General features: G+C 38.6%; 1 protein-coding gene across 1 annotated transcript; it reads right to left on the bottom strand.

Moving 5' to 3' along the window:
* Positions 1-217: 217 nt before the first annotated feature.
* On the bottom strand, positions 218-11,045 carry KCNV1 (potassium voltage-gated channel modifier subfamily V member 1). The gene is made up of 3 exons (XM_070942051.1): positions 10,564-11,045; positions 6,585-7,111; positions 218-934 (listed from the first exon to the last, which is right to left on the bottom strand). Exons 1-3 carry the CDS (start codon positions 11,043-11,045, stop codon positions 423-425), a joined length of 1,521 nt encoding a protein of 506 aa, XP_070798152.1. The 3' UTR covers positions 218-422.
* Positions 11,046-12,101: the final 1,056 nt, after the last annotated feature.

The raw sequence follows: 12,101 nt of genomic DNA, 5'->3' as shown, positions 1-12,101 counted from the left end.
TTATTTTAATTTCATACCAATGCAGCAATAAACATTTTTATGTTGTTAATCTTTTATTCTTTTCATAATGGAATGAGCATAAAAGGGTTACAGCCAAAGAATGGAATATTAATCCACTGGGATAGATCCCCCCCATTGTTTTCTAATGAAAGATGAAAACGTTAAAGAGAATTTGCATTTATGTACCCTGAGAATATTTTTCTTGTTTTGTTTTACTTTTTAATATACCTTTGGACTATATTAGTTGTTCATATGCTCAGCAACTTAGATAAGCAGATTTGCATGGGGGAAAATAAAGAACCATTAGCTTTGCATTCATTGTTGTTATTAAAGCTATTACCACCTTAGGCATCTCTCATACTATGTGTGTATGTGTTTGTGTGTGTGTGTGTTTGTGTGTATGCATGTACGTGTGTGTGTCTTCAAAACCAAAACTCATCACCAGCGCTACTCCTAGTACTTGTTCTTTCTCGGCTTTTGAACTTCAACACATCCATTACACTTCGAGCATATACATCTCGCAAATTAATGTTGATATTAGAGTCACTCGACATATTCTTTGTGAGCTTCTTTAGGGCTTCCCGCTGGCGAAGGGCAGCTTCTTTTATCTTCAGGGTAAAATAGCAGGCAGAAAAGCGATCATTGATGATGGCAATTGGTAAAGCTAGGACTAATATTCCAGATAATATGCACATAAAGGCCACAACCTTGCCAACAGTTGTATCTGGCCTAATGTCTCCATAGCCAACAGTTGTCATGGAGGTGGTAGCCCACCACCAAGCACAAGGCACACTTGTGAAGGTTGTGTCATGGATACCTTGCTCAACAAAGTATTCTATGGTGGAGAAGATGGAGATGCCCACAGAGAGGAAAAGGAGAAGCATGCCAACCTCTTCATAGCACTGAGCAATGGTCATCCCAAGGGAACGCAAACCTAAAACATAAAACAATATTTGAATTAGCAAGATATCCTCTTACTGCTTTTCTTCTTGAGCAATGAAGCAGAGTGGGAAGAAGTGGCGCTCATTCAATCAAATTATCTTTTCCATTAAGCAGTAAATGGAAGATTCCCTCTCTGATTTGTATTCTTCCAGATATATTGGGTTTTTACATTATCCGTCTCCAACTTGGCTAGGAATTCTGTGAATTGTAGACTTGACACATCTACAGATGTCAGCTGGGAGAAGTAACATATAAAGTACCCATTTTATCACCCTATTAAAAGAAGGTTGTCTTGCTGTGCAATAATCCAGAAAATTTTCGAATGTGCAGAAATGGACAAACTTACTTTAGAATTAAATAAAAGGAAGACTCGGAATACTACTTAACTTGGGAAAATTGGTATTAATGGATAGAAATTAAAAATAAGGAATGTATAGAATAAAATAAGATATAAAATGGGTTTAAATATGTTGATTAAGTAAGAATATGTGGGAAAAGTTGAAGAAAGTTGAGAATTACATACTGTCAGAAAGACATTGAATTGTATAATTATTACGGATGTATTTTTGTTATAGATGTATTTTAACTTGTATTTTTGGATTTTAAATGTTAATAAAGGTTTACAAAAAAAAAGAAGAAGGTTGTGTTGAATGTCAGCCCTAAGCTTCTCCAACTTGGATGCCCTCTAGTAGTGTGAACTTCAACTCCCAGAATTCTTAGCAATGGTGATGCTGGCTGAGAAATTCTGGAGTGGAAGTCGACACATCAGATTTCCTAAGGAAGCACTTGATGTATCTGAAACCCTTCTCAATATGTGACTTCATAACTACGCTAGGTCTAGAGCTGAGGCTCCATAAAAAGGGTTCATTGAAATTATTATCTTACAGTTGTTGCTGGTTTAAGTGAATCATAAAAATTCATGAGCCTGATGTAAAAAAAAAGTGCTTTGTCCTTGGCTCTTAGATGAAAGCTTTAACATCTTCTCAGGAAAAACACATGAAAACTAAAAGTTTTGCAACTTTTAAAATCATATACATCCATTTCTAATCTTAAATATACATCACATTTTTAAAAAACTACACAACTGTAATAAGAAATAAATGGCAAAAGTCAATGTTTAATGACAAAGAAATCTACCATTCTTTTATTCAAACAATAAAAATGCACATCACCCTCAAATTCCTAACACAAAACAATTCTATTGTTGGTGTTCACATTATTGTTTTGCTCATTGTTTAATAAGAGAGTAAGCCCACAACAACCACGATGTTCACATTATCAAATGACCTGCATAAGGCCAAGGCACTGTTTCCTTGACATTACTAAACTCAGTTCCCACCATTCTGCTTTAATAGTTGAAGCAGAAAAACAGATTCGGCTTTTATTATGTATAGGCGTCAAAGAGTGCTCAAAGGGAAACAATTTCTTCCTATACAAATACTTTTGCATAATCTGCATTTTCGTATGCCCTTTAATAACAGCATCATACTGCTGACTCATATTTATAGTAGCTTTATTGGTTTAATCGTCCCATTTTTCCTTTTGCCATTTAAATCTTCTTCCCAGCAAGAGTCTGACCATATGCTGGAAAGGAGAAGAAAAAATAAGAATCTCCCTAATCTTCCCATCGATTCCTCGCTGTGTTCTCATGAGAATAAATTTTCATCCACACATGGTTATTTGATAACCAAATAAGAATAATCCTCCTTGGGGAGAGGGGAAACTTCCTCTCCTCTTCTGTTGAGAACCATGGCAAACAAACATTCTCTTTTACAGCAGAATGGTATTATGCAGTGGGACCGGTAGGTAGGGGATGCAGGCTTCCGACTACTGAAATTCTCTCTGGATCAAGGAACGATCTTTGAGATAGCCCATGTGACTCCATACAACCATTCTTTGTGAGTATACTGCAGGAATCATTGTTTTGCAATTGACTTATGAGTTCAGTAGTTGGGAGTTGAGGGAGGAACCATCTTTACTCACAGTCATGAAGGTACCCTTTTTAAAGGACATAAATCAGTGGTGGGCTGCTACCAGTTCTCCCCAATTCGGGAGAGCTGGTAGCGGAGATGGTGAGGTGAGAGCGAACCAGTTCTCTCTGACAGTTAGCTTGGCCCTCCCACCCAACCCTGCATTATACATACCTTCTATTCAGTTGTTTTTAGCCAGCTGAAAGGCGCGGCAGAGCGGATTGCCGTGTCTCAGCTGTTCCTTAATATAATGTGCTTGCACAAAGTGCATGCAAAGTGTGCCCGAAGCGCATGCATGAAGCGAACTGGTGGTAACACTGATTGAAACCCACCACTGACATAAATGTTGATTGAGTCTGATTTTTTAATCACTTTGAATTTGGGGGGAGGAGGGTTGGAAATATTAAGATCCTTTGGAACAACAAATACTGCTGCAATTACTAGGTGAGTCGCCTTTTCCTGAGAAAGAATCTTTAATACAATTTCAAAGATTGGGGATAAATAGAATTTTTTTTGGCTCAAACAACTAAAGGGTGCTTAGAATATTGATTTTCATAATAATGGATTAAGGGTCTAGTTGAAGTCTGAACTATAATCTTAAATTAATTGAATCCTTCTCATGGGAAATTACAATTGTTTGGGTTTTCTGAAGTGAAAACAAGATATAATGGAACTTCAAAGAGTGGACACAAGAGGGAGCGAGAGGTTAATAAAGGTTACAATTTTAAAAAAATTGAGCAAAATATCCTATCAGTGAGACTTGGGATGGATATTTATGAATAATTTTCTGCTAGTATAGATAAGTGAAATGGTAAGGAAGCAAATGGTAAGATGTTTTATTGCCTAAAGAAGATATGCAATCACAAAACCAGAAAAGAGATATGGGTATTTTTTTTTTTTACTGGATATATAAAAGAGGCCAGTTAAAGTTTTGAAGGATTTTTTGAGAAGTGATAAAAAAAAAAAGAAAAAAGAAAAAAAGAAGAAGAACTTTTTAAGGAACAAGGCTTTTGGATTTCATTTTCTAATTAACAGAAGAAAAATGGTCTGAAGAGAATATATGTTGTAAGTTAAAGGATGATGATAAATTAAATTGTCTGTTTTTGTTGTGAGAGTCAACTATGCTAGCAATCAGATAAGGTACCAACTGATTGGCTCATATTTCTCTAGTGCCCACCCTCTGTTCCCATCTCCTGACTAATAGTATCTACTTTTTGGGTGTACTTTAATTGTATTTGCCAATGAAATTGTATTTGCCAATGATGTCATGATTTTCTGACTGTAACCCTTTAAAACCCATTTCTTTAGCACAAATCCCTGCGCTTGTTTTTGACATTTTAATTCCAAATTCTATTTTTTTTCTAATTTGCTTACTTAATTTGGTAAATTGCTGCAGGCAGGTCGACTAATAATATTCCTGCTAAGGTTTTTTTTTTTGACAAAAGGTTTACCTCAGACTCATTAGCATTCATTATATTAGAATCAGAAAAACAAGCAAAATGACACTATTGTGAAAAGTATTTGGGAAGGGATCAGCGAGCAAAGGCAAGAACAGATTTTGCATATAGAAAAGCTGGTTAGAAGGAACAGGTGGTCAATTAGAGAGAAAGATTTCTGCTTTTCATTCTGAAGGGCCTATGTCATTATATTATGTTTGTTAATTCCCTTTCACTATTGGTAATCCAAGACCTTGGATAGAAGAGATACAGCTTCTGGTGTTACAGGTACTTACCTTCCTTAAGGTAAAGGTAAAAGTTCCCCTCACACATATGTGCTAGTTGTTCCCGATTCTAGGGGGCAGTGCTCATCTCCATTTCAAAGCCGAAGAGCCAGCGCTGTCCGAAGACGTCTCCATGGTCATGTGGCCAGCATGACTAAATGCCAAAGGTGCATGGAACGCTGTTACCTTCCCACCAAAGGTATTTTTCTACTTGCATTGTTTATGTGCTTTCGAACTGCTAGGTTGGCAGAAGCTGGAGTTCACCTCATTACGCACTAGGGATTCGAACCGCCAAACTGCCGACCTTTCGATCAACAAGCTCAGCGTCGTAGCCACTGAGCCACCATGTCCCCTTTACCTTCCTTAAGTTAAGCTATTACATTCTGAGGAAAGGAAAAAATGGAGCCGATTGGAATAATGGCAAACCATTGAGTCTTTGACAAATGTTGCCCAAATTAAATGACTACAACAAGCTCAGCTTGTTGCCAGAAAATCTTCCAAATGCGTACACTGTTCAAACCCTTTTGAGCTGTAGAATGTTTGTGACTCTTAATCTTTACTGACAACATTCCAGCTATTTAAGATTTATTCCTTGTACCAATAAAGGAGAATATTCGTAGCTCAGGGCAGAAATGAGGGTCCTTATTTTCCTGCAGATGTTTCATTACCCAAACTACGTAACATCATCAGTGCTAGTGCTAATGTTGATGATATTACCTAGTCTGGGTAATGAAACATTTGCAAGAAGATAACCAAACTCAGAGAATAGCAAGGACCCTTCACTTATAACTTGCCTTGGGAATAAATTCAGAGAAAGAAATAGGTGTGCATGCCAGTTGAGATTTGCACCCACCATAATCTGAAGGCTTGATTTTGTTGCTTGGGATGGAAACCTATTTCCACTAAAATAGGTGAGTTAAACCTTTGAAGGAACCTCCAACTCAACTTGGCCTGACCCCCCTCTCTCCCACCCCCACCCCCAAAAAAACCCACCATGAAACTAGTTTATAAAGTCCAGCCTCAGAACACTTTTGGTAAAGTCATTAGAAATTGGTGGGGGAATTAAAATAATGCCTGCATAGGCTATCCCAATGAAAAGGCAAAACTAAGATTCTCACTCATCCAAGACACAGTTGTCCCAAAGGTGTTTAAGAACTGAAGAAGCTTCTTGGATGAGAAGCAAAATGTTTTAAATGAAAAAACAAAGTCTAATTGCCTTTTGGAAAAGCACATTTGGGGTTGGTGATTTGGAATAGTATGTTTTGACCTAAGCTTCCCAAGACCATGAAGCAGACTCCTTGTCCTGACAAAAACCCCTTTTTATTAAGTTACTGTGAATTCTTCTCATTCACATCCAGCAAAGTCTTTCAAGGGAGAATTTACAGTCACAGGTCTTATCTGCCTTGGGGAGCTGCCAGCCGATATCTTCAAAACTTGGCAAGGAGTCTCGGAGAGTCACAAACCAATTAAGCAAACTAATTGTCTCCTGCAAACTCCACTCCCCTTTCGCTCCTTTTTTATTCCCTCTGGGAGGGGCCATTCATCGTCCACCTGTGGCCTTACTCCCAAGTCAACCCTTGCTCTTTAGCTGTTCCCTTCATCTGGCAACTCTGCACATGCACACACTGGGAACAGGCTCCAGCTGTACATCTGCCTCACTGATGTCTGACTCCGAAGGCAGATGATAACTGGCACACGGCCCTGGCCCCCTCTCAGCCTCCAATGCACAGCCCTCATCAGAGCCTTCCCCAGACTTCAGGACTGGCCCTTGTTCCTCCCTAACCTCCTCACTGTCTGAATCTGCTACCAGCTCCGCTGGTGGACCACAACATAGTACAAGTACAAGCAGCTTTTGAGAATTTTACCTTATTTTGTAATTCAGGTTTTTTTAATTCATCCCCCCCTTCTCTGAAGTCCCCCAAGAAGAGGCTCCCAACACCTCATGGATTTACCTGTTGAATGCCTGCCCAACTTCAACATGCGTAGACCCCTCAGCAACCTCAGCACTTGCACAATACGTCCCATGTTTTCCAGCTCCTGGGAGCTGCGTTCGCCTCGCAAGCTCTCCACCAACAATGTGATGTAGAAGGGCAAAATAGCCAGAAGGTCTATGATATTTGCTATATTCTTTAAAAAACGGCATCGATTCCGCGCACAGAGAAAGCGTAACAAAAGTTCTCCTGTGAACCAAGCAATACACACATACTCCAACGTATCAAGTAGCTGGGCTGGCATCCAGGTCAATTCCACTGAAATCAGAGCCATGTTGGCAATCGAAATGATGACAAAAATCATGGAGATTGTGCCAAAAGTCCTGGCAGCGACAGAAGAAGTTGGTTTTTCTAAGACTTCCCATAGCTTTTGTCTGGTGGTAGAACACAGACTTCCAGAGAAATCTTCTTCTTCAACTTGGGTCTCCACTTCTTCAGCATCTTTTTTGATATCCAAAGTTTCACTCAGCTCTTTCCTTCTGAAGTACCTGTGTAGGGCAGTCAGCTATTAATATTACACCACTGGAAGTCCATAAGTAAAATCAGTAGAAAGCATTTTGAGATATCTATTTCTGAACTTCCTTGGTAGGCAACATTACTAGAGTCTGTGAATGGTGGGAGACAATTGGGCCAAGATTACTTTTGGAACAGGGGTGGGATTCAAAATTTTAAACTACCGGTTCTGTGGGAGTGGCTTGGTGGGTGTGGCATGGCTTGGTAGGTGTGGCTTGGTGGGCGTGGCAGGGGAAGGATACTGTAACGTTTCCATTTCCTCCCCACTCCAGGAGAAGGATACTGTGAAATCCCCATTTCTTCCCGATCAGCTGGGACTCGGGAGACAGAGAATAGATGGGGGCTGGGCCAGTCAGAGGTGGTATTTACCGATTCTCCAAACTACTCAAAATTTCCGCTACCAGTTCTCCAGAACTGGTCAGAACCTGCTGAATACTACCTCTACTTTGGAAATGAATCCTGGATTAATTTTCTCAAAGGATCCCTTCTCTCATTATAAACTGAGCCAGACAACAAAAAGAGGCACAAAATGTTTAAAGATCTTGAAGAAAGAACCAGTAACTTCTAATATGAGTTTTGGAGAAAGAATAGGAAGAAAATTCCCAAGCAACAGCATACTTAATTTGAATAACAAGTAGGATGTTAAGATGATATATTTCGAAGCTGAATTGCAAACAGAATTGTTATCCAAGGTATCCTCATGCAGATAGGCTGCATTTGAGAGTCATCATAAATGTAATTAAGTCTTGATAAAGGAAGAATTCAATTTAGTTCTTTAAGTAATTCACCATAAACTCACTTATCAAAATAAATACAGACACCATACACTTAATCACAGGGGTTGCTCCACAATACCACTGAAAATGATGTGAGGAAGTTGCAACACACAATTGAGAAAGAAAATGTGGGAATTTCCCCCCCCCCATATTATATATGCAATTTCAGATCTAATTTTACTTCTGCAAGCTGCTCTAGTACAGGATAATTCTGATAAGGATTAATGTAGAATAATTTCAGGGAGAAATAAAAATTGAGTTGCCATAAACGAACACCCGTACCATTGTGTGACTTGAGTTGGAATAAAGGTTGATCATTTATCAAGGCAATATCCCTGCCAAACATCCAAATTTGCTTTAGAATACCTACGTGCGACTTGTCAGTGGGAACTTTTGCATTTCAGAGGACATTCCCAGATGGGTTTATGTTGCTTTTTTTTTTTTTTTTTTGCAAATATCAACATTGACTTGGTTTTAAGTTGGTATTTTCCAATAGCTATTTACTGTACTTATGGATCTGGTTTTATTTTTCCCATATATTATTATAGTGAGCCATGTGAAGTTTCTGCTTAAAGAAATAGTGGTCATTTCAAATAAACAATTGAAACAGGTAGAGAATAAAATTCACATGTGGAGTAAGAATTAACTTTGATATTTTTGATAGATGGTAACACAAGAATGGATCTAGTCTACCAAATCCAAGTTCAACATCAGCACAATTTAACTTAGTGAACATCACTTTTTCCATCAAGACCCCGTTCTAGGAGAAAACTGATGGAACCAGATTTCATGCCAGTAGTAAACTGAGGTAAAGGGATAGATTGCTGTTATCAAATATTTGAAATAAGTAAATAAATAAAAATAAAATAAATAAATGCTTGCTTACAAAGGATTTCTGAAATCTGGATGACGATTACCCATCCTTGATTAATCTCATAGTATGAAATACCAACAGGTTTTTTAAATCTTTATTTGTATAGTCCAGTAGTGTCAAACTCGATTTCATTGAGGGCCACATTAGGGTTGTGTCTGACCTCAGGGGGCCATGGTGGGCATGGTCAGCTCAATGTCACTTGTGTTGGAGGCGCCTGTGGTGGCCTGAGTGCTCTGCCAGTGAAAACAAGCTCTTGAGATCTGTTTTCAGCTGCGACGGCCTCCTCTGCCAGCAAAAGTGGAGTTTTCCATTTTCACTGGCAGAGGCACTGCGGGCCAGTCCTTTGCTGTTTCCAGGGTGGCCCACAGGCCAGATCTAAGCACCCCATGGGCCGGATCCATCCCCCGGGCCTGAAAGTTTGACACCCATGGTATAGTCCTTAAAACTGTTTTTAAAGACAGAGAACATGATGGTCAAGAGAGGAATCTCTGAGAAAATCACTGTTTACAAATCACAGTGAGTCATTTCTGGGCTACTTCTAATCTTTCTAGTTTGAGAAAACTTATTTTTCAAAACTCACTTGTAAAAAACCTGAGTCATTATCTTAATTTCATGCCAGCAGCCCAAGTCAAAAAGGCTTGTCAGAATGAGCTGTATAATATTGCGCATAGGAATCAGCCTTGAATCTGGTGATTGCTTGGACCAGTCAGGCAGTTTTCCTTGCAACATTTTCAGTAGTGGTTTGCCATTGCTTTCGTCCTAAGCCTAAGAGAGATCGACTGGCCCATCACAGAAGACTATATAACTCATGATTTCCTGGTTTGTGCACCAGTGTGTATAGCTAGTAGCCCATATTGTCTCTCAATAATCCTTAAAATACTATATATTCAAGCACTAAAATGCAATGTTGGTGAATAACTTTGTAACACGAGCTAAGCACTTTCAATTATAGCTGTTGACCTATGGGCCAGATTGATGTATCAGATTCTCTACCCTTATTTTACTATACTGCATATGACAAAATATATAGAGTAAGCACTTTTCTTAATAGCTTTCTCTGTTCCCAACATGCCCTGTGGAATTGTGTAGGCCACCACTTTCCCTCTTGAAAGTTAATAATGGTAGAAAAGAGTAAAATTAGTTATGAGAAACATCTAATTTTATTTAACATTTTATTTAACAGGTTCATCTACCACAACACTTTAAAAAAAAAATCTAAATTTATTACAGAAAAAAATACACTGCTCAAAAAAAAATAAAGGGAACATAAACAGAAGACATCCGAGATCTGAATGAATGAAATAGCTTTATTAAATACTTTGTTCGTTACATACAGTAGTTTTGTGTTCCCTTTAGTTGTTTGAGCAGTGTATAAACTACTGTATGTAAAGAACAAAGTATTTAATAAGGCTATTTCATTCATTCAGATCTTGGATGTCTTCTGCTTGTGTTCCCTTTATTTTTTTGAGCAGTTGATATGTATCTCTCATACAGGGCTCAGTTAACATTCTTCTGCCTCTATTCATTAGCAAACCTGAAGGCTTTAACTTTTCCAGTCTGCTACCCCGTATTTTACATTTATTGCTTCTCTTTTCAATTACCACTAACTCATTACAGATGTAATATGCCTGTTGCTATGTTATCTAGGGTGGTTGGCTGAACCAACTGCTGGTGTATGTTTCTCTAACTTGTGTTAACTTTGCCTTTATATCTTCCTACAACCAAATTAAATAAACCACTTGGATGAATTTCTGACCCCCCCCCCACAATTGCTCACCTGTCCCTGCAGCAGGAATCGATCATGAGCTCATCCAGCCCCCAGTACTGGATCTCCTGCAGGAAGGAAAGTGCACACAGCTGATCCATTACATGTAGCCTGCCGGTTTGGTAATAATTATGGACATAACTGAATGCTTGAGAGTTCCGATCAAAAAAATATTCATTCTCCACCAAGTTGGCATCATCACAGAGTTCCAAAAGGCTGGAGGCAACATCCCGGGCAGCTGAAACCATTACTGCTAGCTTGCCCAGCCGAGTGTCCGGATAGCAACAAAGCTTCTTCTGGGACAGCACAAAGCGGGCACCTCCAACGTTGACGGTCATGCAGTCCAAGGATGGAGGTATGTGCTGTAGCAAGCATCCTGGCCCTTCCTCACTACAGAAGACACTGGATTCCAAAGAATCAAAGGATGTGCTCTCACCTAATTCCTCTCCAGAGGCCCCAGAAGAAAGGGACAAGCAGCAAGGAGATGACTTCATCCTTCAGCTCCAGCAGCAGTTTTTGGTCTCCTATAGAAAAGTGTTAAATTAATGATGAAAGCTGATTCTGAAGTTAAAGGGAAAAAATTAAAGAATAGAATAGAATAGAATAGAATAGAATAGAATAGAATAGAATAGAATAGAATAGAATAGAATAGAATAGAATAGAATAGAATTCTTTATTGGCCAAGTGTGATTGGACACACAAGTAATTTGTCTTGGTGCGTATGCAAGAATCATCAAGAATTATAAGATAAAACGCTTAATGATAGTCATAGCGAACAAATAAGCAATCAAATCATATTAGGAAACAGTCAATATAAATCGTAAAGATACCAGCAACAAGGTTACAGTCATACAGGCATAAGTGGGAGGAGATGGGTGATAGGAACAATGAGAAGATTAATAGTAATGCAGACTTAGTAACTAGTTTGCAGTGTTGAGGGAATTATTTGTTTAGCAGAGTGATGGCGTTCGGGAAAAATCTGTCCTTGTGTCTAGTTGTTCTGGTGTGCAGTGCTCTATAGCATCGTTTTGAGTGTAGGAGTTGAAACAGTTTATATCCAGGATACAAGGGGTCTTTAAATATTTTCACAACCCTCTTTTTGACTCATGCAGCATACAGGCCCTCAATGGAAGGCAGGTTGGTAGTAATTGTTTTTTCTGCAGTTCTCATTATCCTCTGAAATCTTTTTTTTTTCTCAGAATATCCTAAGGATCAGGGTTATAACCATTATTTTCATTCATTGCTAAACTACGTAATTATGGAATCTGGCACTAACGCCAACCTATGAGAACTTCAAGGTTTGTTTGTTTTTTAGAATGGTTCTGAAAATTAATCATACAAATAAATAAAAGATCTTTGCCTATTTAGTGTTGAAGACCAACACATCTGGAAGGTATCAAATAAACTAAATGATGGTTCTTTACAACCTCCATGTCTTTGTTCTCTTCACAGAAGCAGTTTATGATAATCTTAAATCTGAGCATATATATGTAATACGGAAAAGCATCGTGATTTTCAAACAAAAGCATTCAGATTTTTGAGCCTGAATT

The sequence above is a fragment of the Pituophis catenifer genome, unplaced genomic scaffold (assembly GCF_029215685.1).
Source record: "Pituophis catenifer annectens isolate HBS135680 unplaced genomic scaffold, rPitCat1.0.hap2 SCAF_3, whole genome shotgun sequence".
Lineage (NCBI taxonomy): Eukaryota > Metazoa > Chordata > Lepidosauria > Squamata > Colubridae > Pituophis > Pituophis catenifer.
This window is presented reverse-complemented; position numbering and strand designations above follow the sequence as displayed.

Excerpts from the sequence above, each read along its gene's own strand:
- KCNV1 (XM_070942051.1), bottom strand. The coding sequence starts at position 11,045 with ATGAAGTCATCTCCTTGCTGCTTGTCCCTTTCTTCTGGGGCCTCTGGA. Across the intron at positions 7,112-10,563 it reads GATTCCTGCTGCAGGGACAG|GTACTTCAGAAGGAAAGAGC; the intron begins GTGAGCAATTGT and ends TGCCCTACACAG. Across the intron at positions 935-6,584 it reads GTTGGGCAGGCATTCAACAG|GTTTGCGTTCCCTTGGGATG; the intron begins GTAAATCCATGA and ends TTTATGTTTTAG.